The sequence below is a fragment of the Xiphophorus couchianus genome, chromosome 7, assembly GCF_001444195.1.
Source record: "Xiphophorus couchianus chromosome 7, X_couchianus-1.0, whole genome shotgun sequence".
Classification (NCBI taxonomy): Eukaryota; Metazoa; Chordata; class Actinopteri; order Cyprinodontiformes; family Poeciliidae; genus Xiphophorus; species Xiphophorus couchianus.
In genome coordinates, this window is record NC_040234.1 from 16,787,872 (window position 1) to 16,815,610 (window position 27,739).

The 27,739-nt window shown below is 38.4% G+C and overlaps 1 protein-coding gene across 20 annotated transcripts in view; it reads right to left on the reverse strand.

Moving 5' to 3' along the window:
• LOC114147831 (dedicator of cytokinesis protein 9) overlaps positions 1 to 27,739 on the reverse strand; it is a 79,176-nt gene that overhangs the window by 19,549 nt on the left and 31,888 nt on the right. For 16 of the 20 annotated variants that reach the window (XM_028022505.1, XM_028022508.1, XM_028022503.1 and 13 more), the window contains exons 2-27: positions 22,660 to 22,776; positions 18,575 to 18,664; positions 16,252 to 16,334; positions 15,388 to 15,457; positions 13,090 to 13,185; positions 12,090 to 12,224; positions 9,504 to 9,678; positions 8,233 to 8,285; positions 7,056 to 7,130; positions 6,823 to 6,963; positions 5,918 to 6,130; positions 5,719 to 5,841; positions 5,310 to 5,392; positions 5,050 to 5,172; positions 4,755 to 4,834; positions 4,455 to 4,642; positions 4,203 to 4,268; positions 4,021 to 4,113; positions 3,807 to 3,930; positions 3,096 to 3,214; positions 2,846 to 2,932; positions 2,623 to 2,712; positions 727 to 842; positions 471 to 540; positions 266 to 391; positions 104 to 175 (exon numbers count right to left, since the gene is read on the reverse strand). In XM_028022505.1, the coding sequence (XP_027878306.1) occupies positions 104 to 175; positions 266 to 391; positions 471 to 540; positions 727 to 842; positions 2,623 to 2,712; positions 2,846 to 2,932; positions 3,096 to 3,214; positions 3,807 to 3,930; positions 4,021 to 4,113; positions 4,203 to 4,268; positions 4,455 to 4,642; positions 4,755 to 4,834; positions 5,050 to 5,172; positions 5,310 to 5,392; positions 5,719 to 5,841; positions 5,918 to 6,130; positions 6,823 to 6,963; positions 7,056 to 7,130; positions 8,233 to 8,285; positions 9,504 to 9,678; positions 12,090 to 12,224; positions 13,090 to 13,185; positions 15,388 to 15,457; positions 16,252 to 16,334; positions 18,575 to 18,664; positions 22,660 to 22,776 (2,808 nt within the window). Of the gene's footprint in view, positions 1 to 103; positions 176 to 265; positions 392 to 470; positions 541 to 726; positions 843 to 2,622; positions 2,713 to 2,845; positions 2,933 to 3,095; positions 3,215 to 3,806; positions 3,931 to 4,020; positions 4,114 to 4,202; positions 4,269 to 4,454; positions 4,643 to 4,754; positions 4,835 to 5,049; positions 5,173 to 5,309; positions 5,393 to 5,718; positions 5,842 to 5,917; positions 6,131 to 6,822; positions 6,964 to 7,055; positions 7,131 to 8,232; positions 8,286 to 9,503; positions 9,679 to 12,089; positions 12,225 to 13,089; positions 13,186 to 15,387; positions 15,458 to 16,251; positions 16,335 to 18,574; positions 18,665 to 22,659; positions 22,777 to 27,237; positions 27,506 to 27,739 lie in introns of those variants that run through there. The other 4 variants (XM_028022507.1, XM_028022502.1, XM_028022504.1 and 1 more) reach the window with 2 other exon arrangements.

Below are 27,739 nucleotides of genomic sequence, written 5' to 3' on the forward strand. Positions count from 1 at the left end.
TGTGACTTTTTTCACTATGGAAGTAGTAGAACTGTAAATTCCTTGGCTGTATTTTTGACTACAGCCAAGGAAACATCAGCAGATACATCTGAGTTAAACTTACCCTCACTTTGCAGCTTTCAATCAAGTACTGAGCCATGGACTTGACTAAGGCTTCAAAGAAATACCATGAATACTGCAAGACAGACAGTCAGAAAAACCATGGAAAATTACAAACTTTTTAACTCGTGTCACTTCCCAAAGTGCATATGTTTCGGAGGTTCACCTTGAGCAGCTTGTTACTCGTCAGGAAGTCAGTGGAAGGCTTCAGGATTACAGTCATGGCTTTCGCCAACTCCTCGTGTACTGTTCGGGTCGTGGAGGAAGTGTACGACTCAGTCCTGAATACAAACTGGATCAGACACATTCACAGACAAATGGTCAGCATTCAAATAAAATCCAGTTTTATTGAGAGATCTCATGGGTTTTACCTTCACATAAGAGCGAAGGTAGTGTTCCAAGCCTTCCTCGTGGCACTGAGCTACAATGTGAATCATGACCCTAACAAACAAAGAGGCAAAAGGTAGCATGTGTGATAAGATTTATTTTCCAACAATAACTTGTATAAAAATCACAGTAAAATCCCTCTCTGTAGGGGAATTTTAGGTGCACTGTAATAATACTGACTGGATATCAGCAATCAATAATATTCATTGAATTTTAATAAAATACGTGGAAAACTCTTGCCTTGTAACATTTACTGCTACGTCCTCCTGTGTGGCACTGGTCAGCACTCTAAACAGCTGATTGAGGATAGTTGGCAAGAACTTGATCATCACGTGACTCTCCATGGCATGCAAACTCTGTGGGTAAAAGGTAAAGGATGTGAATATATTTGCTGAACTTATTACAGCACAGTTTTACATTTTGCAAACTTTCAACTTCTGAAGGGTTAAGAGTAAGGATTTAGATAATTTTGGGATTGAGTAAATTGAGGACATCTGTACAACACAAATCCACAACAAATTCCATCTCAAGGCATTTTAAAGACAAACAGATCAATTTCCTACCGATAGTCAAATCAATCCAATCCGATGATCATGATGATTTCTCTCTGGAATCCTTGAAATGCAGTCAACCCCAATTTATTGTGTAGATTGGTAAAAGGTTAAATACAAAAGCACAGCTGGCAGCTTTGGTTCACAAAGCATAATTTGCCAATATAAGATGCCACAAAATTAAAACATCATCCCCACATTTTTCAGTTTTAAAATGGTCTGACGTTGATTATGCTCCTGATTCAAGTTAGCCACAAAATCCTTATCGCTGCACTTCTGATTCCAGGGTTTATCAATAACAACTGAGGGCAAAGGTGAAAACTCTGTTAATGCACACTTTTGCTCTAGTTCCTGGAAATTAAAGATTAGATACCGGCACATCTGTCCCTGCCTTCAGGAAGCTAACACAAGCCTGCCAAGTTTTCTGGAGAACTGCCATCAACCACAGCTGACCTGCTGTTTGGACCTCTGGCTATTGTTCATGTTCATAGCTGAGTTTACATTTAAATTGAAGGTATGCACTGCAGCAGATGCTGTTTTCTGTGTCAGTGTTCAGCAGGGGAACAGTAAGCTAAGGTTTCCATGAACTGATACTGACTGATGGAAAGAGAAAAAACCAAGATCTTTACACCATAAAAAAATAGACAAGAGCAACACAAACCAGTGAAGGACAGATTTCAAATTTATTCTGTGGGGAGAATTATGAAAGTAAACAAATTCTGTATTGATAGCTAACCCTTTTGTGTTTTGTAGATGTAACTGTATTTAATCTAATTACACATCATTCTTTCTACATCCAGAAAGGACAGAAAATATATTTAGTTACATATTATGTGCAAATCTGTAACTTAGATAAGTCTAACTTTTTGTGCATTGCTCCGTTTCTCAATATTGGTTGACACTGAGTCCACAACAAAGGTTTCACACACCAAAAATTAAGAAAAACACACACAACCACATATATATATATATATATTATTTATGTTTTTTTTCTTAATTTTTAGTGTGTGAAACTTTGTTGTGGACTCAGTGTCCACCAATATTTGGTTTGTTGGTATAGTCCATCAGATTTAAGTGTAAAATGCCCTTTTTTATAATGGCTCAAATGCCATGCACCCTAGCAAAGTCCTTAAAATCTCTTAAAGACACACCAGCCCACAGAATTATAGATCCTACATTGTACTTGAATACTTATGAGGTATTTTTACACAAATTCATTCCTTGCTCAAACCAGAACCACATTCTTGTTGAAAAACTTAATCTTGATCGCATGCAACTGAAGCACGTAGTAATAACACTCCAATAAGAAGTATTGTGCTTTGCTTCCCAAACGTCTGAATCACTGTGAGGCCTTTAAGGAAATTACAGCTACACCCTTTATCAAGTGGGCTACTTTGCTACACCAGTTGCTAATGGAGTGTTACTGCATGGTTAAACAGTATCTATAATTGCACCAAAGTATATTTTTATGTGCTGATGACCTCATTCGGCTCTTCAATTTAAAAAAAACATAACAAAAGTTCTTCTTTCAATAACGTCTTGCGTCACCCTCAGTAAGAAAATCTTAATTTTGGACAGTCAGTACCTTCAGGTATTTGACCAGTTCTCCTCCAGGTCCTTGTGCTGCTGATGCAACACTCTGACAGTGATGAAAAAAGTTGTGCAAATGTTGATCCTGAAATGCACAAATTGACAAACAAGCAGTCAAATTTATTGCAAATAGCTGAATTACTGCAAAGAAAAACAACTACGAAATGATATGAAATTAATAATTAGTTTTACTTCTTGAGGGTTGTTTTATGACAAACCTGAGTGTACACAGTGGACACTAGGTGTGTGGACACTTTAAACAAGTGTTTTCCTCCATCAACCCATTTGACCTCAGGACTCAAATGCTGTAAAGATGAGCAAAAAGACAACTCATGTTTTATTAGTGTCAATGTAGAAACAATGACATGAAGTAAATACTTAAGAACTTTAATAGCATAAAAAATAACAAGGATACAGAAAAGTGTGTGTGACAGGTAGTATTAATGAAGACCGTGAGGAAAGCTCTACCTTGCTGGCGCCCTCTTGACAACTGAGGTATCCAGCAGGAAGGTTAGCAGCAACAGGGATGTGATGTTCATTCATTATCACCCGGCCATCCTTCAGCAAAGGGAGCCAGGCATATCCCACTGAGAGCAGATATGGAAGAAAACAACATGAGCTTTCCAGGGGTTGCCAGTAACAACAGTAACACAGACGGGCTTAAAGATTGAATCCTTTTTCACCCTCCTTCCCAAAACTGTAGGCCTGAGTTTTATGAGTAGAGCCAACGGTCATAATGTCAGACTTTTTTTCCCTCTAAATTATGTTTGCAAATAACAAACTATCCACGTTCTTAGCTTAATGCACTCAAAATACAGTTCCATGCAAACGTATTTGTACTATTTGTATTTTTCCACATTTTGTCCAAAACTACTCGTGGAAAAACGTGAAAAATATCAAGGAGAATGCATACATCTGCAAGCCATTGTAGTGCACGTCATAATTATGGTTCTTCCTTAACAACCCTAAAAATAATGTATGCCAGCATCTGAAGCAGGCTTGATAAACTATTTATATCTGAGCTCAATGGTGATGCGATTAATTACAAAGAAGGAAATGGAAACTGCAGATGAAGCACGGCTTCCAGAAGGAATGTCTTAGAGGCGTGTGTACATTACGGGGTGACAGCATTAAACAGGAATTGCCTTTTGCATGTAGAAGCTAGGGATTGAGCACTACCTTGAGTTTCAACCACATCTTTCTTCTTGGTGCTGGCCTTGCTGTTGCTGTCACAGCTCACATGGTAGAAAGTAAACAGCAAATGATGTTTCTCGTGGAGCTGTGTTGGCAACTCGATCTTAAACTAACCCATAAGAGCACAAGTAAAAGTGTTAGTGCTGGGGTTTACTTCCATTTAACAATGTATTTGATGGGTTGTCATGAGTTTTATTACTTCATCATAGAATTCGGGGTTGTGCTGGTGATGTAATACTGAGGTAAAGGCATTTTTGGTAAACAAGGGTCCTCCAGGTCGCCCATAGATGCACTGAGAAAGGAAGAAAAGTGATTTAAGTTCTGTGAATTGCAAAAAACAGTCCTATGGAGATTCACTTACCACCTCCAGAGAATATTTACCTTAAGTGAAACAGCTTCTTCATCATCTGAGTCCCTGAACTCAATGCAGACAGCTATGTTTCTAGCCTGATTAAAGACACAGAAAGCAAAAGTGACCCAGTTAAAAGCACTTGGAAAGAACAGCAACTCTGACAACATCTTAAAAAGCTGGTAGACAAAACATGATCAATATGGACTAAATATTTAACCCTTCAGCTCCACTTCCCACAACTGCATAAATAAACCCACAAAGAAGCAATGTGATGGTGCTACCTTTGCAAATGACTTCTGGCTGTCATATTTCAAGTGCTTTGGGTAGACATAGAGGTGATTATTGTAGATAGTGAAAGGCTGAGAACATTTGGCGATGAACGGCACAAACTCCTCCACTTCGAAAAACACACTGCTCCTCTCACTGACATCAAACTGCTTCACAGGAATGTAGGATGAGGTAACGCAATCTAGATGGAGAAGCAGAAGAGACAAGAGCTCAACAGTCAGCAGACAATGAGACCTGTTATGTTCTGAGGAAAAGCATCTTTCATCTCTTCTGTTAAACCCTAAAGAACTTACTCGTTAAGTCGGGGGCAACACTGTCAATGGTAACATCAAGGTTTCCAAGGATTATAGGCAGCTTGGCCATCTTCTCTGGTCTGTGAAAAGGAAAATAAGCATGAGTTGAGGATTTGTTAGACTAAATAGGAAGCAGACAGGTCATTTTGAAAGGATGTGCGAGTGCGTTAACAGAGGTGAGATTTTCCTAAGACAAAGCAATATTTTTGCTGGGGCAGACATTTTCCACCCAGCACATCTGTGTGATCACTTAGAGCTTCTAATAACAGAGCATGCTCAGAGAAACTTTACTCACTTTCTGAAATCTGCCAGCAATTTGAGCATGTCGTCATTGGACAGTTTGTTGCTGTCCTGTCTGTACAGAGCTGAGAAGCGGGCACTTTTGTCAAGTGTCCCAGATGCATCTTTGAACAAGGTTCTGAGAAACAAAAACATCCTAAAATCAGGAACTAGTGTTGGATACATTTGTGATGTGAACTAAAACCATCCCTGAAAATTGTTGAAATCTGAAAAATAAGCAGAAATGTGAAACCTTTATTAGAGAGAATAGAGTACCTTGCTGCCCAGGCAAAGGGCATCCTGTACTGACCCAATCGACTACACGCCAGCTTGGCATTTTTCAGGACCTTCTGTGCCATCTAGTGGAAAATAGAGACACTTGACTAAGATGTTAAACATGTGGAGTGAACACCACTGCACTGAAATTACTGAGACAGAACTCAACATGCTGCCTAACCTCTCAAAGGCAAATCGGAAACAAATTTCAAATGGTGAATTGTCTGAAATAAAACTACCTGAATATTGTACTTCCTTGCATACTCCAATTTGAACAGCTAATATAAATTCTGACAAACAGGAACGATTATTGATGTAAAAAGATTTAAACGCGCTGAACTCGGCACGTTACCCTGCTGAGTTTAAGGGAACTTGATGCCTTATAGGGAGACTGTGGATAACTCGTTACCTTGGTGGAGTCTGAACTCTTCATGTATGGCTCGGCACAATGGTTGATTCCCCCCTGAAGCACCTTATCGATGCGAGCCACTAGGAAGATATCTGGATGAGGGCATGTCACTGAAAACACTCCCTGTCAGCACAAGCAGAAAAATCAGACATGATTGGTCATGCCAATTTTAGCAGCCATGATTTAACTTCCTCTCTACCTGTTTGGGATACAGCAAAGCTGCTTCTGGCACCCCGTGGATAAACCGCTGCCCCTCGGATCGGGCTTCACCTCCTCCGTTCACATACTGACTGGTGTTACTTGGAACCATTCCCCTGACAGACTGGTGGTTTAAGTCAACTTGGAAGTCAGAGGAAATTTTCCTGCCGTTCTGGATGTCGAACAGCGACAGAGTGACATAGAAAGGTTCCACCTGCAAACAGCAACAGTCTGAGGTGATGATGACGTTTCCTGAGATCTCACTGTCCTGTAAACTTGAACTGTTTTTGAAGATTAAACCAGGTAACATCACCCAAGATGCCACATTTGCATGATCTTAAAAATATATTCATACCTCTTTCATTTATTGCTGACTTTCTCATGTAACAACCTTGAATTATGATGTACTTCGGGATTTATCATGCTACTGCTATCATGTTATTCACTGGTGGTTGTGTGTTCAGGGTGATATGAACACAACCACAACTTTATCCACAAGTGGTCCGCTTTGTTCCTTCGTTTATATTGTATTACAGGCATAGTTTAACACAAACATTATTTTTACTGAGCCATTATGAACAATTAGAGAGTAAATGCTACATATTCCATGCAGTAGGTTTTGGTTATTCCTTTGTTTGTGGGTCGATGGAAAGCTTTTTGTTAACATTAACAAAAATCAAAGTTTCTCCTCTGTGTTTGTGGAGAGAGAAGATGTTAAGACTTCAATGGACAATAGTTTCCAGGAGGGACAGCAAGACTTCAGATTTCATTATAAATTCCTGAGCCAACAGCCTGGTTGCTATCTTTACAGCACTGAAAGCCCATCAGGTTGCTCTGACAAATCATTTAATTCATCTCAGTGGTATATTTGTAACTTAGAGGCAGTTCTGAGCTCTAAAGCATTACGTTTGTAGTCGGCCCATCCTCGTTCTCTGCCACGCAGCTTTGCAGGTTGAATGAGAGATCGTTGCAGTTGACCAGAACCCTCTTGCCAAACTTCTCCTCGAACTGTTTAACATCCGGCTCTATTCCTGAGAAGTCCAGTTTCTGCAGACAGCCCATTGGCAAGTTTGATCCTTTATCTTGAAATTATACTTTATCACATGTGAATTTCATTATGAAACCATGCCGAACCCTACCTGTGTGTCTGGATCCACTGTGAACAGCTTCAGTCTGGTTTCACTCCTCATTCTTGACTCAATATCTCTGGTGCTCTATAAGGGAACAAAACAGTGCCTAAACCAGAGAAAAAAAACTGCAAAGTTTTTCATGGCCATGACCATCATGGCCAGATGGTTTTACATTTAGAACATTTTGTTGCCATTTGCACCCCGCTGGAAGTGAGGCTTCATATTTAACAGATGACATGAGGACTGGTGGCGAGACTGATGTGGTGCCAGCATCCATCTCAGGAGCAGAGTGTCACCAATCACACTCTTTTCACCCATAAGTTTCCACATCTAAAGGCATATGTTTTTTTCTATTATGCAGCACTGAGTGCAATAACAGCATCAGATTTTTTTTTTCCTTCAAATGTCTGAATCAAATTCTTTTCGGTCTGCATGCCTTTGGATGCTTCTAAATTAACAGATCTTTAAAATGGCCTGTTTTCCTTTTTGTTCTATGATTTTTGACCTGAAAATGTTTGGAGGCACAGTAAAACATTGACACTGAATATGATCCTAAGATGAAAAGACGGTGACCTTTGAGTCAGTATTTTTAAACTCTTTTACGGAAATCTTTCTGGTGTTTAGTGACACACTTTGGTGCCAATTTGGCTACTTGATTTGGAAATGTCCTGGTTGGAAAGCATTTGTCATCCCCTGCATATTATTATGGTTTCCAAAATCTTTGGAGGAGAAACAGACCTGCTGCATCATGCACCCTCAATCACACCTAACAGGGGGCATCAGGTGTTTCTATTCTTTGTTTTACTCCAGACCCAATGTGAAGTGCTTGTTGCAAAAAACAAGTAAAGGAATATACATACTCTGCAAGACCAGAGAAGTTGCTTGTTTCACTCAAGGCTGAAAGCAGAGTAGCTACTCCACTCTGCTTTCTGTATGTGATGGGACTACGTTATTGCAGTAAAATATAAATTTATGTTAAGCTTTTTTACACGTTCCTGCGAGGTTCCAATAAATATGGAGGTCTGTGTTAAAAGTCAGATCAGATCTACAAAAACACATGAATCACTGCCAAACTCAGGCATTTGATCCCAAAAGAAAACACATGTTTGTGGCAAAAGAGTTTCTCTTTCTTTGTTTTTTTAGAAAGTACCAGAAGTGTTGTGCTGAATGCACAAGTAGGACCTACCTGAAAGCTATCCAGGCTGCCAGAAGAACTGTCTGACTTTCCAAGATCATCATCTATAAGAAAATATAAATCACAGTGGACGTAAAAAAAAAGTACACCGAGATGGCAAAGTGAATCCCCCATAATCATTTTCTGACACGTTAAGGCTTAGTAAACACTAATTCAGCTGTGGAAGCTGTGGAATTGGGACTGAAATGGAGACACTGGAAGTCTCAGCGGAATATTACAAAAAAAAAAACAACCTTCCCAGATATTTTCAACCTCAATGACCCCCAATCCTCTTTCTCTAAAGCACAGGATAATTAATAAAAGCTTGAAGAGTTAAAAAGATTAGTGGAGCATTCTGCAGGGAGGCAGTTGCTTTCTCTCTCTTACAAGGCTAAGCCTCCGAAGAGACGGGAGGTGAGCATTAGAAGCCTGGGTGGTCTGGTACTACATCTCCAACAACACCATACATCAGAAAAGCTACTAGGAAACAGAGGAGATGAGTGCCAGGACTTGTGGAAAATGCTCATAACGAATCATTATCATCCAGCATCTCTGAAGGTCTAATCTAATAATGATAATAGTTGGGCAGCATAATTAGACTTGTTACATAAAAACTAATGAGGAACAAACAAGGAAATAAAGGCTGCTTAATAGTCATGTAAATAACTCAGGGTCACATTGTGTCAATGGTTATGCAACATTGTACTCATCAGCTTAAGAGAATGAAGAAAACAAAGAAGAACAAATACGAACAAGGACAAACATCAACAAAGGCCACGAAACTTTAAATGGGATTTAGTGTTAGATTTTGAGATATATTTAATAATTCAGGGGTGTGAAAATAATTTCTATTATTTGTCTCCCTGTACTGCAATATTAAAGGCAATTATACCAAAATGCAACAATTTTGAAATTGTTGCTGTGGGGTCAGAAATATGTCTCAATTCCCAAGTGCATAACTGAAAATTGTTGCATTTTGGTACAATTGACAGCACAAGCTGTACTGTCAATGCTTAGTGTGGACTTTCTTCATCTTTCGCATTTCTGACAGCAGAAACTTCAAAAGCAAAAGTGACTTTGCTTAGAAACTGATTGACTAAAGATTCATCATGGAAACAGTATAATTCACCCACCAAAATTGATTTAATAAAATAAAACACTGACTTAATTCACATTCTTTTGATCACTGTTATCATAAAAAGCTTTTTTTTTTGTTAGTCGTCATGTTAAATATTTGCGTGGACACAAAATAATACTCATCGTCATATCAAAAACACACACACCATCATGAATGTCTCCATTCCTCTTCTCCTGCATGGCAATCTCAAAGCTGCTGTGGAGGATCTTGTTGAGCATGTTGATCCAGTCCTCCATCTCTGCTTCGCTTTCTGCAGCCAGCAGGTACGTGCTCTTATCCTGCATCTTCAGCTCAAAAGCAAACCTCCGAACTTTGTTGTTCTGCACAGATAATGCAATGAAAACATGCAAAAGATAATAATGGTAAGTAATATTCTGCACAGATAACAGATTTAAAACTGCAGGGTAGGGGGAGGTGGAATGTTTTATTACCAGCTCCAATCCAAATATTAAACTCCTGTCCAGTCAGCAAAAGGCAGAAGACGTTTATTTTTATGATTTAAACCATGCCTGGTTCATTTCAATACCTCCCCTCATCCTCACTGCTCTCTCTTTGCTGTGTAAGCTCATAAACCTACTAAATGTTCACACAGTTTACTGGATCAACAATTTCTCTACATAAATAAGTGAGAGGTGAGTCTTGCTTTGAAGGAATGAGGACTACAGGTGAAATAAGTTCACTAAATTCAATAAGAGGTAAACAAGAGTGACCGTCCACAGCTACAGAAAACAAAATTACCTGCAGCCAAAATGTGACCTCAATCAGCCACCAAGAGTGATGTCACTGCCCCATTTTAGGCTTTTAAAGGTTCTCAGTTTCAGCTCATTCAGAAGCAATTGGGGCCAAAGCTGTAGTTTGCTTGTGTTGTTTGTGACACGACAGCTCTGCAGAGGTCAGATATTTATTATGGATTTCAATAAACTAGCTAGGAGTCTTTAAAGGATTGGGGAAAGCTGTCTCATTAAAGTTAGCACTTTGGTGTTTGTTATTCTGTGTAATTTTCTTTTACTTGTCTGAACAGTAAAAACAACAGAGTGGGAGTGACTGGGAGGAACAGTCAATGGCAGCCAGAGTGAATAATGAGGGGGTGTTTAGAATGGAAATAAAACTAGGATAAAAACAGCCATAATCAGAATGAACACTACAGGTTGAAAGACTCATCTAATATTTTTGGACAACACAGCTACACAAATCAGTTAGTGTCCCTGATTAAAATATAAAAAGAAAAAAAGAAAAAAGAAAACAAAATGCTCTGACAGATTGCATTGTATAACTATTTATATTTCTGAGCTCAGTCTTGGTCAGCAGAGATCACTACCCACATATTAGGACAAATCTAATGTGCTTTTGTGCAAATGCTTGATCCCTCCCAGTGTTGGAGCAGCTTGAAGAGCAGTATGAAGTCATCTCACATGCCATTCTAGCTGCAACATAAACATCTGCAGGTCTACTTATGGAGCAAGTTATTGGGAAATGACTGTGGGCCGAGGCTTAATGACGTGTGATTCTGAAGTTTGCTTGGAAAAACACAAGAAATATGAACTGAGCAAACTAGGTTGCTTGGAGCATAAACGGCCTACTAAGGGTGTGATTATGTTATAGTGTTGGCATAGAATGAGTGTGGTCACTACTGCTTCAGATTATCTGATAACAACGCCATGCAGGTCTACATGTCACGCTCAAGCTACCACTCCTGTGACCAGGCTCTTACCACACAGCACCCAATGCTCAGGCGTGATGCCACCACAATATTGAGTTGTGACAATTTCACCACTGAAGTTTTGTGCATGCTCAAACAATCTGGGAATTTTCACACTCCAATGCACGCAACGAGAAATACATCATCATACCGTACTTGATACACTCCAGAGGACCTCTCTAAGAGCTCTCCAGTGTTCTTAGAGAGATCATTATTCACGTAATAGCCGACGTGATGGTTCTTTCTGAGAGCGATACCAATGGGGTCCGAATAGAAAGGAAATTGTCAAAAGTATTTTAAATTTCTTATTTTCTTGTTATTTTTCTGCTTTTTCAAAGGTTATTTTCATTTCAGATGTTTAAGTCTTTGTTTCTATGCCAAATAAAATGTTGTTGCTATAAGAAAACTTAAAGGAAAGTAAAGTTATCATAAGTCACAAAGATAAAAGCTCTACATATTTTAAAGATAATACCAAAGTCCTGCTCCCCCTTATGATCGTATCGCAATCATCCAGCTGTCCTTCTGACAGGTAAATCTTTCCATCAGCTGTGATGACAACTATATGATAATGCCCACATGAATTGTTTTCTCCATGTGAGCAGATGGAAGAGCACAGAATTGATTGAGAGGCCAGAGGAAAGTGCTTGGAAGTAAGGCCTCAGCATTCACCTTGCTTCACTGGCTGAGCGTCAGCAGAAAAACACAACCTTGGGGAGGAGAGAGCTCATCTTTCATGAAAATGCAGAGGATAGTCTTCAGCAGCTGTCAACAACTTCTTTTGACAGCTTTGTCTGTTGCAACTCATGCTTCAAGCTAATATTGTTGAGGATTGCAATGAGGAAATTTCCAGAATGATTACATGTATTGTCTGGCTTTTAAATCCCCCATACGGGATCGGGCTACGTCATTAGCAAACACGGCGCCAACATGGATATCCTGTTTGGGAAAACATGCAAACGGTCATTCGGGTTCAGCAAGCCTCAACAATCAGGGTCTCTGTGCCAGAGATGACCTCAAGAATTCAGAGCATACCTGAACCACACCCATGCAGGAATCCAGGAAAATGGTTCCTTTTGGCTCTTTGGAGATCTTCTCGTCTTTGTAGAAGTTTAGATTGTACGAGCCATCCCCAAGCTGCGTAAGGTGGAAATACCTCCTCTTGAACGACTGAAATGATGGAAAGAAACAACATTCAGATTTCAATTACCGGTAAAGAAAAAGTTGCATTTTGTTCATTTGTCTCGTTTGTATTTGTAGATCCATCCACAAACAATTTGTCAATAAAAATCCACTGCATCGTAATATGTGTTAGTGTTCAGTTAGTACAGGCCATTTACCATTTAGGCAATTTAATGTTTGTCAGGGTTTTCTGGGTAGAGAGAGGCTGAATATAAATGCACACCACTCTCGAAACCATGAAGCCTTGTGTAATTGCGTAAAATCCCACATAAAATGCTTTGAAAATTATGGTTGCAATATGTAAAAAGTACAGTAACTATAAATATATCTGCAGGGGACTTGTATAAGACTGACATGCATGCACACATGCACACATAAGCACAGTTTAGTCAACCAATTAATCTGACCTAAATGCTTTTGTACTGCTATCTGGTATCTGGAGATTACCAATGCATGCAGTGTTAAAACATGCAAACAGGAAGGCCCTGCCCAGGATTCAGATGCAAGACCATATTGTTGTAAAGGCAACACTACTGGAAACTGCGATCCTATTTGCTTAACTTCATCCATTAATTCCTAAAAATAGGCACCCTGTCAGACATTATCCCTTACGTAAATAAATCCTGGATAAAACTGCACTCTCGAGCTTAGAAAACGAATCATTACAGTGATTAACTGGGACAAAAAAGGAAAACTTTCCACGATGATTAATGTCAGAATTCCTAAGGAGGTATTAAATCAGCAGTAAGATTCTCACATCTGGATGTGTTTGTCAACAGAGTTTCTCTTATTAAATTTTTTCTGAGGAGCCCAAAAAGGCCAGCTTTGAAAGTTTTCACCACTGTTTTCTCACCCTCATGGTGACACTGATTGCACTGTTCATGTTCCCTTTATACAGCCAGCCATGTTTGGAAATGCCCCCTTTCTGGGATCCTAAGGAGGCAGTGTCCTACAAGACATAAAAAAAAAAATAAGACAAAAAAAAGTTTAGAAATGCAACTTAGAATGGCGATATAATTACTAAACACACCTACTTATTTAGAAAACCAGAGAAAATTTTTTGCATCCAAGCTTCATAAGAATTAGATCATGTCACTAATTAGTGACCCTGTCATGGTCCTGCTGTGTGCAAAGGCTTTCATCTAATGCTTTGAGAAGACACAGAGAGCCGGCGCTGTGCCGACCTGTCTCAATCAAAACAAGCAGGCACAAAGACATAAAACAAACGCTGACTTTTTAAACAAATACATTTCCCCAACCTCAGAGAAGAAACACACAAATCCGGGCCATTTTACACCACACTCTTATCATGTGTGGGATGAAATCACAGTTTCACATATGACCAGAACACAAGATACTGTGACCTGCTTTGCTCCATCATCTGCAAAAATAAACCAATTAGTAGAGCAGTGATAGAAGATCTGTCCTGGTTTATATCAGCCCTGCTTCATCTGCAGTTAGAACTTTTCTGCATTAAGGGGCTCCACTAAGGAGCCACATTTCAAGAAATCTCTCATGAGAAGAAAAGTAAATGACCTTTCAAGACGTCATTTGCTCTGATCCAACGTCCGTTTTCTCCTTTTCTCTGTCTAGTAAAACAAAAGGGGATTTTAAAAGTGCTGACTGTCTTCTCACAGTTTCATTGTGGAGGACTGAAGAATGCTGAAAAGCAGCTGGAAAGGGTCAGAGCCTGTTTAATCTCATTTGTGTCTAGACAGCCTTCACAAGTACAGACCATAGAGGCAGAAAGTGACAGCCTTTAACCACTAAGGCAGAAACAGAAGGCATTCGAGATCTAAGGCCAAACTGAGGACACAGGAGAGAGATGGACAACAAATGTTGCAGATTTCTAACATACGCAGTTATAGAGTGGATAAAACATGTATACACAAACCCCATTAAAATATATGGCTTCTATGTTGAAAAAAGAATTAGACCAGCATAAATCAATCCAGAAATTTTTACATCTTTAATGTAACCCATAATTTGTATAACTGAAAAAAACAAACACCAAAATTGGGGTGTGGAGGAAGGTCAGGATAATTGCAATACATCTCTCAAAGCAGTCGGTGACTTTGTATTATTTCAGATAACACTTGTTTCAACAAGAGTTTAGGATTATCTTTGCTGCTTTAAACACTCCCAGCAAGATCTGAGGGTTTGTCAGGTGACTTATTAGCCTCCTTGTCGCAGACTCACAAGCCGTTCCAAAGACAACAATTACACTCATTTAATCTTCGCAGGAGCACATATCCCCTCTGTCACACATGAATGAGCAGAAGATGAAGAGAGATGAATGCTGTAGCTCTGAAATATGCCTCTGATCCAGCAACAAATATTTTATTGCACTTAATTTTAGTCCTTTGAGTTCAGCTCTGAGGCAGAAAATGGTATTTTACTTCAAACAGAGAAAGAAATAATGCCATAAAGAAAAGGTAGTCTTTGCAGGATAGCTTTGATATGATTTTTTATGAAAAATAAATAATAAAACTACAAATATGTGATACCAATGTACCAACGAAGGACGGTTTAAAAAAAACAAAACAGAAATAGAATATTGTGGAGCCGGAAAACCTAAAAATCCTTAAAGTACGAAACATAAATAAATCATAATTAATATTTTCACAGTTTTTTTTTTCAGAGTAGTTTTTTTTCAAAGTGCACAATGACATCCTTGTGGCTCGAGACTTTCTAAAATGAAATCACCACTACCACTTGTGGATGACGACATAATGAATTCACTATATTAAATTCATTATTCCTATTTCAAACAATAAGCAAATATTTTAAATGAGACAATGTCAAATATATATGAAACCGGCAGGTTGAAGTGACATTTACTTTGCCCCTAATTATTGAAATGCGGAAAAATTGGCAGAAATGATCAGTTTAATTTTTTTTCCTCTCCAGGATAGGAAACCATTTCAATCTTGCCTTTAAGGGACAGTACAACGTAAGACTGAGGGACATGAAAGCAGTCATAATAATCAAGGCGATTTGTCATGTAAGAAAATTTTATTTCCCTGTGATTTTTACTTTTCTATATTTTGTCCAATTCAAACAGTGAAATAAAAATAGCTTTCCTGGACTACAAACTTAAGCAAACTTAAAAGGAAAAATTCTAAAATAAAAATATAGTTCATGAACTCACCTCCTCTTTATCAACATCTTCATCCACTTCGAACACATGAACCGCCAGTTTTTCAGGCCGGGGTACTTTGCTGTTAAAACAGGTGAAATTTGAGTTTGATCAAGCCACACTTTTGCTTGTGTAAGTTTTTCAAACGCATTGTGTTTTGACTGAGATTAAATTTTTAACCTTTGACTTATTTTAATAAGCTATATTTGGAAAACTCTTCTCAAGAGTGTCAGCAGTCAACATTGTAAATGGAAAGTCCAGGATGATATAAATGCAGCATTTACAGTAATGGTTCAAGGAAAATAGGAAATGAAAAGTTGCCAAATGCTAACTTCACATGAACGGAAACAGTGCCAGGGATTTAACAGGTGATCTTTGTCATGAAGCATTGTTTTAATTTCCCCAGAATGAGTGAAGCAACAAAACATTTGGCAATCGTTACAGTGTGCGGGACATTGTCAGCTAACACAGTACTAGTAAAATATATATTCGTCAGGGAAGAGATTGTTGTTGATGACACAATCTCTTGACAATGAGGGTGTTTTCCACATGGCTGTAATTTAGAAATGGTGCTGTGCTCCGTGAAACAAAAAGGAAACACTAGTTTGCACGTAAATGAAGCATAAAATGGTGCTGTGCTCCATGAAACAAAAAGGAAACACTAGTTTGCGCGTAAATGAAGCATATGTGTTTCCTTGTAATTAGGGCACACAACATTTTTTCCAAAGCATCCAAGGCAGCAGATGAAAATAGATGACAACTTTGGCATCTATGTGTTATCGAGTACCTGTTAGTACTCCCCTCATGCTGATGTCATAATTTAGGACAAGATAACTTTACTCACTGGAGAGCTGAGGATTTAAACTGCTGACTTACTTTGGAAGCTGTCGAAAATCCCCAGAATAATCCTCGTACTTGTAGTTGACCACATGCCAGTCAGACTTGTAGGTCTTAATGCACTGCGAAGACATTGGAGATCAATTACTGGGACTTCAATCAGTGAGTTTGAAGACAGCTGTACCCCGTAAAATGACACAAACTGCAGCGTTGCAGGATGAAACAAGTTTACAATCCTTATTTCTAACATATGTGCTGTGTTCCTTTTAAATTATGATGCTGTTTGTTCACCAATGTTCTCCAAGAAAACCTCTATTTATACTAGGATGAAATTACACACGGGTGGACCCTACTTACTAATTAGGAAATGACTGCAGACAGCTGAGTTAAATGAAACTTGCAAACCTAAATTAAAGTATTCAGGTTTTGGGATCTGACTTAAGTGCTTTTACATCTAGGCTACCAATCAGTTTAATAAGTTAAAAAAAAAGGCTAAAACAGGCAGAGTTTACCAGCAAAAAGCCTTGCAGTCAAGCTCTTATTTAGGCAAATAAAAACTTACGGTAAGGTGAGAATCTCCATTTTGAACTCTGGTCAGAGGGGGTTTTGATTTATAGAACACTGAGGAGTACTTGCAGTACCAATGAGCATTTTTGGACAGACATTTTCTGACAAAAGTTTGATTTCTCTTATTTTTTTAATGCATTGTGTCCTGATGGTGCAGTAGAGCTTGTCCACATAAAAGCCACACAGAAAATTTGATAGAGACTCCCACCATCACCTTGTCAGCTCAGCAGTTGGTTACCATGGAGACTGAACATGGACCAGTGAACATATATTACTGCTAAAGAAGGAGTCACACAGGCTTTTAAAGGCAACTCTCCCTGCTGGCGTCGAGAAATGTGACAGGTGCAACTTTCCTCACAAAAGCTCTGTGTCTGAATGAAGACTGCATTATTCATGTCCTTCAGGCAAGAGATTTTTATATTTAAATTTACAAATAAATGACTTAATTGCTTTTAATAATTATAGTAAACAGTCTCTCAGTATCTTTAAAGGGAAGGTCTGTGATCTACAACAGGTTAAAGATGTGAGACTGCATCTCAGAGCTGCTGTGGAATAATAGTTTATGCTTATTTCTGTTATAAAAATGTGTCTTTATTTTTGGCTTTGTAAACCTTTTGCACAAGATGGTTAATATTTTATGTTATCTGACCTACAGTCACTGAATTTGATACTAAAATGATACTAACAAGATGACAACCTCAAAGTGAACGTTTGCCTTGAAATTCCACAGATACAGAAAAAAAAACTAAATCTCAACACAACATTCTTCAGAAAATGAGCGGAAAAGGAGTGTGTGGTGACTCCACCTCGGTCTGACCATGCCTCGGCAGGGAGTGTATCACTATCCTCGTTTACTTGGAAAGTGGACATCTGTTCATTGTTAGAGCCAGTGATAGGAGCAGCTCAAAGGTATCTGTTCAGCAGAAATGCGTGGCGCTTACAAGAAGTGCCCCTGCTGGGAGACGAAACGTAACCTGAACAGGAGACGAATTAGAAACAGAGAAGCTTTCAATCTGTGCAGCTGTCTGAGTGATGTCACACAACACTCGAGCTGTGTCTTGGTATCTTCATGACTTCATAGACGCCGTTCTCTAATCGTGACCTGTGACCTGGAAGGTGGACTGTCAGCACGCAGCTGCTATGTGGCTCTTTAAAGGAGTAGCAGCGCTGTGTATGGTCTTAGTGGTTAGATTTTAGAGCTCTGGTCAGCTCTAAGTGAATGTTTAACACACTTTTACTTTAAAATGCTCCCTAAGATTTTAATGTGACTTGAGAAGAGCTGGATATTGCAAGCTTAGACAAGATCCACCATCACAGACAAGAAAATATTTGCTTCCTTTCTTGTCAACACCTCCTGGACAGATGACAATTAAAATTCCAATGGCCAGTGGCGTAAGTTGATGTTGGGACAAAGTCCCATATGATTCACAAAGTTAAGAAAAACAATCATTCTGAGTCAAAGATGTCAATTTGGGCTCTTTAAGACTGACACTCTGTTGCTCTGCTTGAGACTCTTATTTTGAAGTAGAAAAGGAAGTAGTTCTTGAGTTCCGGCTGGTCTGTTGTGTTGACAGAACTAACTAATATGGACAATGGTTGACAACAATTGATCACAAATAGCATGTATGGAAGAAGGTTCAACCATTTTTAAATGATTTGTTTGGTAGCATTTTGGGCATTTGGAAGAAAAATGAAACAATAGCACGACAAATAAGAGGCAAATGACTAGGTAACAGTTTGAGGATAAACTGGCTGAGATCTGATTTTGATGCTTTTCGTTGTGAAATAAGTTTACCTCTTGGACAAACAGGCTCTGGGCCTCCCTCTCAGCATTTTCAGGCACTGTGGGGTACAGAGTTCTCCCTTGGCGCCTCAAAGTTGAAATCTGTGAGGGGAAAAAAAAAAAAAAAAGAGTTAAAGAATCAGAAATGGGCAATTACAGAAGGCACTAACACTGAAATACTGAAAATGAAACAAAATGTGAAGCAGCAGGATGTGATTTTCCTAGAAAGCCCAGGATTATGATTTCAATGAGTCATCATTGCTCTGGGTGTTCTTGCAAATATTATTGGGCATTTGAGATTAGATCAACATCTGAGTGATCAAATCCAGTGGGAAGCAATTCATTAGTCATGTGTCAAGGGCCAGGAGACACTTTATTAAGAAAGAGTACAGTCTGTAGCAAACTACATGTTTTATGAGAACACTATAGACTTTGAAGTGGAAGGCCTGTAGATTTGAAAAAGGTTGTGTTTCACATGTAACAAAACATTAAATCCAATCATGTTTAAGGACTTTGATTACTACTAACAGGGTGAAACGACAGTATCACTTTTAGTTTTGTAGTTGAGCCTTTGACATTTAAATGTTCCTTGCATTCATAAACACAGAATAATAATTAACTTAGTAAAATATAAACATGCTGGTGTTTCTTGGATCATTGCTCAAGTTGTACTTGTATTTTTTTTTAAAATAATTAGAGATCTAGCTTATAGCTTGTAATACTTTTTAAGTTGAGGATTCCTTGTCTCTAAGTCGAATCACCTTTTGTTGCTAAAGTGTGGAATTCCAAGGTATGCTGAAGTGCCTGAGGTGAACACTCTTTCAACATAGACAAGTTATGAGTCATTGATGACCTGAATGATAGACACAAAAAAATGCGACACTGCTGTCTTTGTCTTCCACACAAACCAAAACATAAAATGATGTGCCGTAAAAAGTGTTGGTCGTGTCATCTGAAAGAAATTCCATAAGCTCTCCTAAGTAAACCTGCCAATCCCTTTTCCTGCTTGTAGCAAAGTTTCCTGCAAAGATTATAATCTTTACAATGCAGGAAGCAGAAATAAACAAGCATATAGGTAAAAGGGTAACAGGAAGCATTTAAACTGGCTTCAAGTCACCATTTTTCTGTGCTTGAGTAACCCCAGAATAATTGCTTGGGTCAAAAGGAATCCTTAGACAGTTGAGTTGGAATATTATTGACCTCACATTCCAGACTTTAGCTAAGCTATTTGTTATTCTGAGCATAGACATAACACAAGCAAAGGAGCGAGTTGAGTTAAATGCAAATAAGGTGTTTGTTAGAGATGTACAGAATCAGCAGATTTTCAGCCTGACCAGGAAAATCAAAAGAATCAGTGACTGGATTATATTTGAGTGCTGCATGTTGACTAAGGTGGGAAAAGACAGGGTCAAGAAATGTAAACAAAGTGATTGATACTCAACCAGGGCACAACAGAAGGCCATCAGAGTCTACTGAGGCGATAGAAGTCTTGTTTTACAAAAAACAGCAAATGATGCTTGATGAACCAGTTTGGAAAATGTGTTTCCCAAGACTAAAACAGGATTAGAACAAAACAAAGGAGCTCTATCAGGTAGTTTTGCAGCTTCATACAATGCTTACATCATGAACTTAGTGGTTTTCTACATACGTAATGTCAGCTGTTAAATCTCCATGCTGAAACGCCAACTGATTACAGTCCTGTCTGAACAAGAGGGTGGGCCAGCAGAAACAGATGTTAAGTTCAGTCACCGTGCCTCAGTGTGTTTTTCTTTCCTCCGTCAGAATCACCTGTCATTCTCTGACAATGCATCAGTTGTAACACTGGCATTTTATCTTCACAAGAGCAGGGTGGGCAAACAAACTCAAAGCTATATTGTCACTCAGCACTCAAACTCTTAAACACTAAGACAAAAAGCATAATAATCACAGTGATTCTGAAAGTCAGTTTAAATGAACAATATCTTATACAGAGTAACTTTTTATCTCCAAATGTTGCTTCTGTACTGATCTGGACCAGTGGTGTCCAGACTCTTTCCATGTGGTCAAAGTACTATGGAACATAAAGATTCTGTCATACTTGCTGAATTTTTGTACTCCTTTTACTATTAAATTAACATTAAAACTAAATCGTATTATAGAACAATAAAAAGTGATAATCTGCATTAACTACTTGGGCCAAAGTAAGTAATCCTTGATTTACAGTGGCAGGTGATTCTAAATCATCTGGGAAGCTGTATTTGAAAATTGTAAAAGTCCAAGAAAGAAACAAATATTAATTCCTTTCTTATATCATTTGGTAAGATATACTGTCAGTAATTATCACTTCCTGCTCCTTAACCCGAGGTACATTTTGTTAGATGTGAAAGTCTTCATGAGGAGTAACATAATGACTTATGTCTCTGAAGGAAATTGTATAGATAACCAGGAAAAGACTGACTCTATAAAACCTTTACTGTGCAGTAGGGGTTCAGAGGATTTGGACTCAGACTTGAGGACACACTGTACATCTCATTGTTGCTCTTGAGGAAAGACATCTATTTCCTGAGGTACAAGTACTGGGACAGATTTCCATCTAGTATTTTCCATCTGCAGCAGCGTGGAAACAGTGAGAGGTTGTGAGTCCGGCATGGTGCAGATCGAGATAATGTTGACTCTCACACAACATAATGGACAGAATGAGCTAATTAAACAGATGGCCCTTTGCCCTTAACACGCTAGAGCACAGAGAGATATAAACAAAAGGAAAAGTCCACCCAGTACTCACAACATAGCCCCACCCGGGTCAGGAAAAGCACTGTAAATGCTAACAAGCACAACAAAAGAATCAAGTTAAGTAAAAATATTTTTTATGGTTTGGAAACATATTTCTAGAAAAACATCATAATGGGCATTCACCATGCCAAGCCAGCTTTATTTATAAAGCACTTTATAAACAGCAGGCACTGACCGAAGTGCTGAACAAACAAAACAAAAAACACTGATTAAAACAAATGAGAACAACAAGTGAAATTATTAAATGATGATGCTTTTCTGTGCAGCAGCAAAGCAATTCATTATGTGGGAGCAAAAGTTTGATCTCCTATGAGCTGCAGGCTAGGGGCAGCTCCGACCACAGCTAATCAGCGGGGGAGTGCAGGTGCAAAATCTCGTAGGGATAGGGTGAGGCAAGACCAGAAGAATACACCCTTTTTAGACTCATCATTATAATTAGATTATTATCGTAACAAGTTCTTCATAGTGCTGCATAACTTCAACATAAACAAAGGCTCCCTGAATTACACACATGGGCTGCATTAAATTGTCATCACTATTACAGTTTAAATTTTGTTTCCCACTAACAAGAGTCAGATGTATTAGTCAGTTTAGGGTTGTAACAATATCACACTATATTTAGTGATATTTGTCATCAAAGTGAGAGCTGTCTGACAAAGTTTTATCTTGATGCTGTCAACATATGACTATCTAGTGAAGAAAGCTTAAGCTAATATTATGGGTCTGGTCGTAAAGGTAATTGATTTAAGGCAGAGGCCCTGAATCTGACAATATTGTGACTGGCTAACCAGTAGCTGCTAATGTTAGCATCTGTTTCACTGCTGCCCAACAGACCAACTGTTCACAACTTTCACAACTTTTTAGTGAGACTTGACAGCATGTAATGATTTCTAGAGATTGATCAGATTACTTTGGGTCAAAATGAAGTCTTAGTGGTTAAATTGTTGAGTGGGCAAGTGACTGTTCTTCATAAATTACTTTTTTCCTCCATAATGGAGTAGCCCAACAGGTTTCACAAACCATGAAGAAAAACAATCAGCTTCTGTCTCAAAAGGTTTATTTTACATATTTTCTGGGCAACTGGAGAAACTCATATCAGTTCTGTCTCAAAATGTGCAACGTATTGACCTGTGAAACCTAGAATGAATTACAGCAATGAAAAAAATGCATTTGACGTAAACTTGGTATTCATTATATTTTTTTTCTGTACTTATAAAAATTCCAGATGCAGTTGAAAAGCCAAAGCCAAAAACATTTTGTCTACTGGATTTATCTTTACGCCCAGAGTCAGTACAGACATGATTATCAAACAGCGTTAAACCCACCTCAAAGTCCTCCAGGGGGAACTGCAGCATGTCACGGAGAACATCACTGAGAATCTGCGTCTTTCTTTGCACCAGCACATTTTCATAATCGAGCGGCTCAATCACCTTTGGTTTTACCTGGAAAACACAATTAATGGAATATTTTGAAACAGATTTATTATCAAGATGACAAAGATCAAGGACCTACATTACAGACCTCTGACTGGCATCAACAATGATTAAACAAAAAATACAGATTGAGAAATTTTTGAGGTGTGACCACACATTCCTGTTTACGGCCAAATATGTATGTCTGTGACACAATAAACTCTTCAAGAGTCAAAACTCTTTTCAGCTCGTTTGCTGCTTAATATAAAGATACGTTGTATCCAAGGCATCCAAAAGGCCTCACAAAATATGTGGGAAAGTTAATAACAGAGACAGGAAAGATACAAAATAAACATAGTGAAAAGAGAACTTAGAAATGTTTGACCTTCCTTATTAGGCATTATAATACAAAAAAACTGCATTTGCATTCTAACCAAATACATAGAACTACCACTAAAGCAGAGAAGTTCTCACAATTCCTTCTGTCCAAATTAAACTCATGGCCTACTTGTTCTAAACAACTTTATAGATAACAAATATTAATTATATTGTATATTTAACATGGCATTAACTCATCACACACAGGTACTCTGATGGATTCTTAGGAATTAATTTGAACAATAAAGTGTAATATTTACTCTATTAGAAATATAAACAAACAAAATTTGTATTGGGAAAAAATGTAGAAAATGGTTTCCACTTGTTTTTGTTAAACTTCTAAATGCTTTGTGCTAAAAATTATTTTAAATTAAAGATGTAAATGTCTTTGCAATAATGTAAATAACATCTGTTTATCACAGTGTTCCAACATTCCCTTCTTTACAATATATCACACTGAATAGCAGCTGGACTTGAAATTGTACTAGGAAACCATGTAGTTAATCTCCACTTATAATATATGTTGTCATATCTATGCAGTAAATATGATTTAAGCTTTATTACACTGTAAATTATACAGTGTAATAAATTATACGTTCCTTTGTTATAAAACAAAGGAACGTGTGGAAGGTCTGAATGAGTGTCAGAAGTTGTGCTTTTATTTTGAAGAGTCAGAAATCCAATTGTAATTATGCTAGTTTAGTAGCAACATAATTGAATGTTAGAAGCCAGCTAAGTTCATTTTTTTCCAGAAATGAACCATCATTTAACACATAATTCTTTTTCAGAGTCATCTGTGTAGTAATTGCTATTGAGCAACAGCTGATACAGACCATTATAAACCACTAAGAGCTCACATTCCATAAACAATAATAAATCAAACACACTCTTTTGCAGGACACTGAGATAGGTCTGAAATCTTCAGAGCACCTGTTTGAGTAAAAATGTAAGGTTTAAGAGCACCATTAACAGTCAAATCAAATCTTTTAACTGAATGTGAGACAAGTCTGAGTCCCAAGTCTTTGGAATGAAAGAGTAATTCAAGTCTTGAGAGGATAAATCTGAGTTACATCTTAAGTCTTCAGATCACAAATCACAGTCCAGTCTTGTGTCCTTTAGACAGCCTTTAGAGCAAATCATTTCTTTGGATAGAAATGTGAATTAAGCCTGGGGTTTTTGCAATTTAAGTATGACTTAAATCGCAAAAAGTCTCATACTGGTGTCCCCATCTCTACAAGGAATCAGCAAAAAAAACTGTGGACTAAGAGAACATACAGACTAAAACTCCACAGAAACTAAACCAACTGTGCTGTCGCGTCATGTATGTAGGTGGTTTATTTTCCAGATAAATAGTGACAAGTCAGTAAGGACTCCAAATGTTCAGAGAAAAGGACAATTATTCGACCAGTAGGAGCTGGTTTGATGAGCTTAACCTCTTTGTGGGAGCAACAGTTCTCTCATGGAAACAATTACATTTAACAAGTCATCCTCCACAAATCAGATCAAATACCTTTGACTTTCTGTGACCAAAATCAATCAGAAAAATGTATCCACTTTTAGCCAACAGTTTTGAATACACCATTCATTTTGAATGCAGGTATGAAGTTTTAAAATACTACTTCAGACGTCTGTAAGCTGTAAAGATACAGAAGGCCATTACTTGTAGAGTAAGTTGTCAACACTGGCAACAGATTGGACGGAAGGATAAAACCTAAGAGCTCAGGGAGGCAGCAAAGTGAAAAATGAACAGTGACACTTAAGCAGACTTCAGGGCAGAGTGACAGCAAGGATCACTCATCGCCTCCACATCTGGAGTTGATAACATCTTGCATGACCTCAGAGAAAGAGTCTTGGATATTGACAAGCTTAAAACGGTGAAAGAGTTGACAGAACAGGCTTGACTTGCTACCAGGAGAAAACAAACCCAAAACAATGCCATAAGGTCTTGCATATAAGGCAGTTCTCTATTCGTGGTATAATTGAGTTTCCCAGTATTTTTAAGTCATAACATCTTGTGTTAAGTATGCCTTTCGGATGCAATTATGCATCAACACTAAGATTGTTGCATGTAATACAGGTAAGCCTGGAAGGAATTCATGATATCCGAAAGACAAGATGTGTCCTAATCTGTGTCTCACCTCAAAATCCTCCTAGATCTGACACAATCAGACAAGTTGTTTAAGATACATTTGGCACACCCAGTTTTGCATCAAAATAAAGCAATAATCTGGACACAAGACTAAGAAGACTAAATCAGGGATCAAATGGAAGGGACCCTGGAAGTTTTATCTAGTACAGAAAAAGGATCGGAGTATCAACAAGGACACACATTCAACACCCTGACACCAAAGCAAACTGTGAGAGTAATGAGGTACTGAAAATTAGTTTGCACGACTCAAAACCAAGCACCAAATGTCTCAAAATGTAACTGACCCGACCCCATCACAATATTTGCATTTAGCTTTTCTAATCATTAATTTCTAAAGCTGCTCTGTTGTTGGCATTTTTTTTCTCACTCTGTGTTCATCAGAACAGAGTTCATCTGACATTGCTTTGTCAGGGGTTCCAAGTGGTCAAACATTCAGTAAACTCAGCGCTGAGTAAGACAATGGACATGCATTTTCACTTGCTTGGTCATTCTCTTTCACCAAAGACCCGACCACAGTGAGTAGACGAGTTTCAAACTTCTTGATTTCCCTTATTTAAACAAAGTACTTCAGAAGGCAAAATAATAGAAATATTGAGGGTGTTTCCACACATTGAAGTGCACTGAACTCTTGCAGACAAACTAAACTTTAATGTCGCAACTACTAAATTAAGTGTGTTTCATAGGGATTTTACAATAGACCAATGGAACATGGTGCATTATTTTGAACTGAAAGGAAAGTAGCACATGGTTTTAATCTCAGTTTTTAAACTCAGTATCAACCCAGCTCTTCTGTGAAAGTGTCAGAGGTTTATTAGAGAACACTGGTGAATGCACAGCATGATGAAGACCAAAGAACACAGCAGGCAGATCAAGGATAACATTGGGCAACAGGATTGAATTATAAAACAATATCCAAACTTAAACCTGTCATCACTCACTGTTCAGTCCACCTTCAGAAAATAAAAGAACAACACAAGAAAGACACAGCTGCCCACCATCCTCCATTTAGAGGCTTGAGAAAGGGCATTAATCAGAAAACCAGCCATAAGGCCCAGGGTAACTCTGGAGGAGCTGCAGGGATCCAGAAGTCAAGTCGGACATTTTGCAGACATGATAACTTTAACTTATGCACTTCATAAGTTGTCTAGAAGGGGACATTAAATATTTGGAAGAAGATGAGAAAAAAATAAAACCTGCAAGCATACTCAAAGAAATGCAAACACTTCACATCATCCTGAACAAATCTCAGTGTTGTTTTCTCCATCTTCCAGCAGGGTTACAAGCCTAAACCAGCAGCCATAGCTGGTGGTTTGTTCGATAAGTGTTATGTTTATAATTTCAAAAATTGTTCACTTCAGTAGGGTAAGCCAAGAAGTTTTAGGAAATAGGAAAAGAAAACAGAAATATTTGAAGCAATCACTTCTAATCCCTCTATACATCCAGCAGCTGTTTATCTGAGGCTCCTACTCCTCCCATCAGTTACACAGCCTGAAACAATGGTGCTGTGTAGTGCCCCTCTACTAACTGATACATTCAGTCAAGGCCTGTTCGAGTGACTCTACAGAGCCCCAAGCACTGGATACCTTCGTCACAGAGAGGAAAATTATCACCGTCATCATCACTGACTTTTGAGCCGCATGAAGTATTTTACAAGCCAAAACGGTCTATAAAAACAAAACTCTGAGTTTCTTTCTGTGCAGGTAGTAAAGTGCTGGTGAAAGTTCAACTTTCTTGAAAGCTGTTGCTAGCATTGCAGTTTTTAAATGCAAGCTGGCAGCATTGTGGGTAATGAAATGGATAAAAAATAGTGAGATGCTCACATGACACCTGCTTTAGGTGTTTTATAACTGTGGTTAACTTCAGCAGCACTGTGTGCTGAGAGACGTTCAAGTAGAAGAGAACAAATGTAATAAAATAAAGCAAATACTCATATATATCATGCTAAATCTAGAATGAGTACTTACCACCTCCTGCGGCACTGAGTCCACCTCAGCCTCAGCTGGATTCTTGTATTGCTGTGGGCTCTCAATGACCAGTTCCTTCTTTGGAGCTTTACCAGCTTTTCCCTGCATTGTCAACAGCTCTGATGAAATATTCCTGACTTAGATCCCAAAAATAGGCTCTTTGTGAGCATATCAGTAAGCAAACAAAATCACTTCTTGTATGGATAAAAAAAAAAGTTTGTAGTTCTTCTCAGACTCAAGCTCCAGCTCAGCTGAGACAACTCTGACTGGAGGCAGTTGACTCACACCCAGGCTGAGGAGATGGCCCCTCCTACACTCACCACTGTGCAGCCGGAGGGAGTTAAACACCCTCTCACCCACATATATATATATACACACAAAGATGATATCTGACCCCGAACAGTCCACCTGTACTGTGACAGAGAGAAAAAAACAACAAAAGAAATTCCTCAAGTATCACAGGGGGCTCCCACGCCTTGTGAGACTTAACAAACTTAAGAAG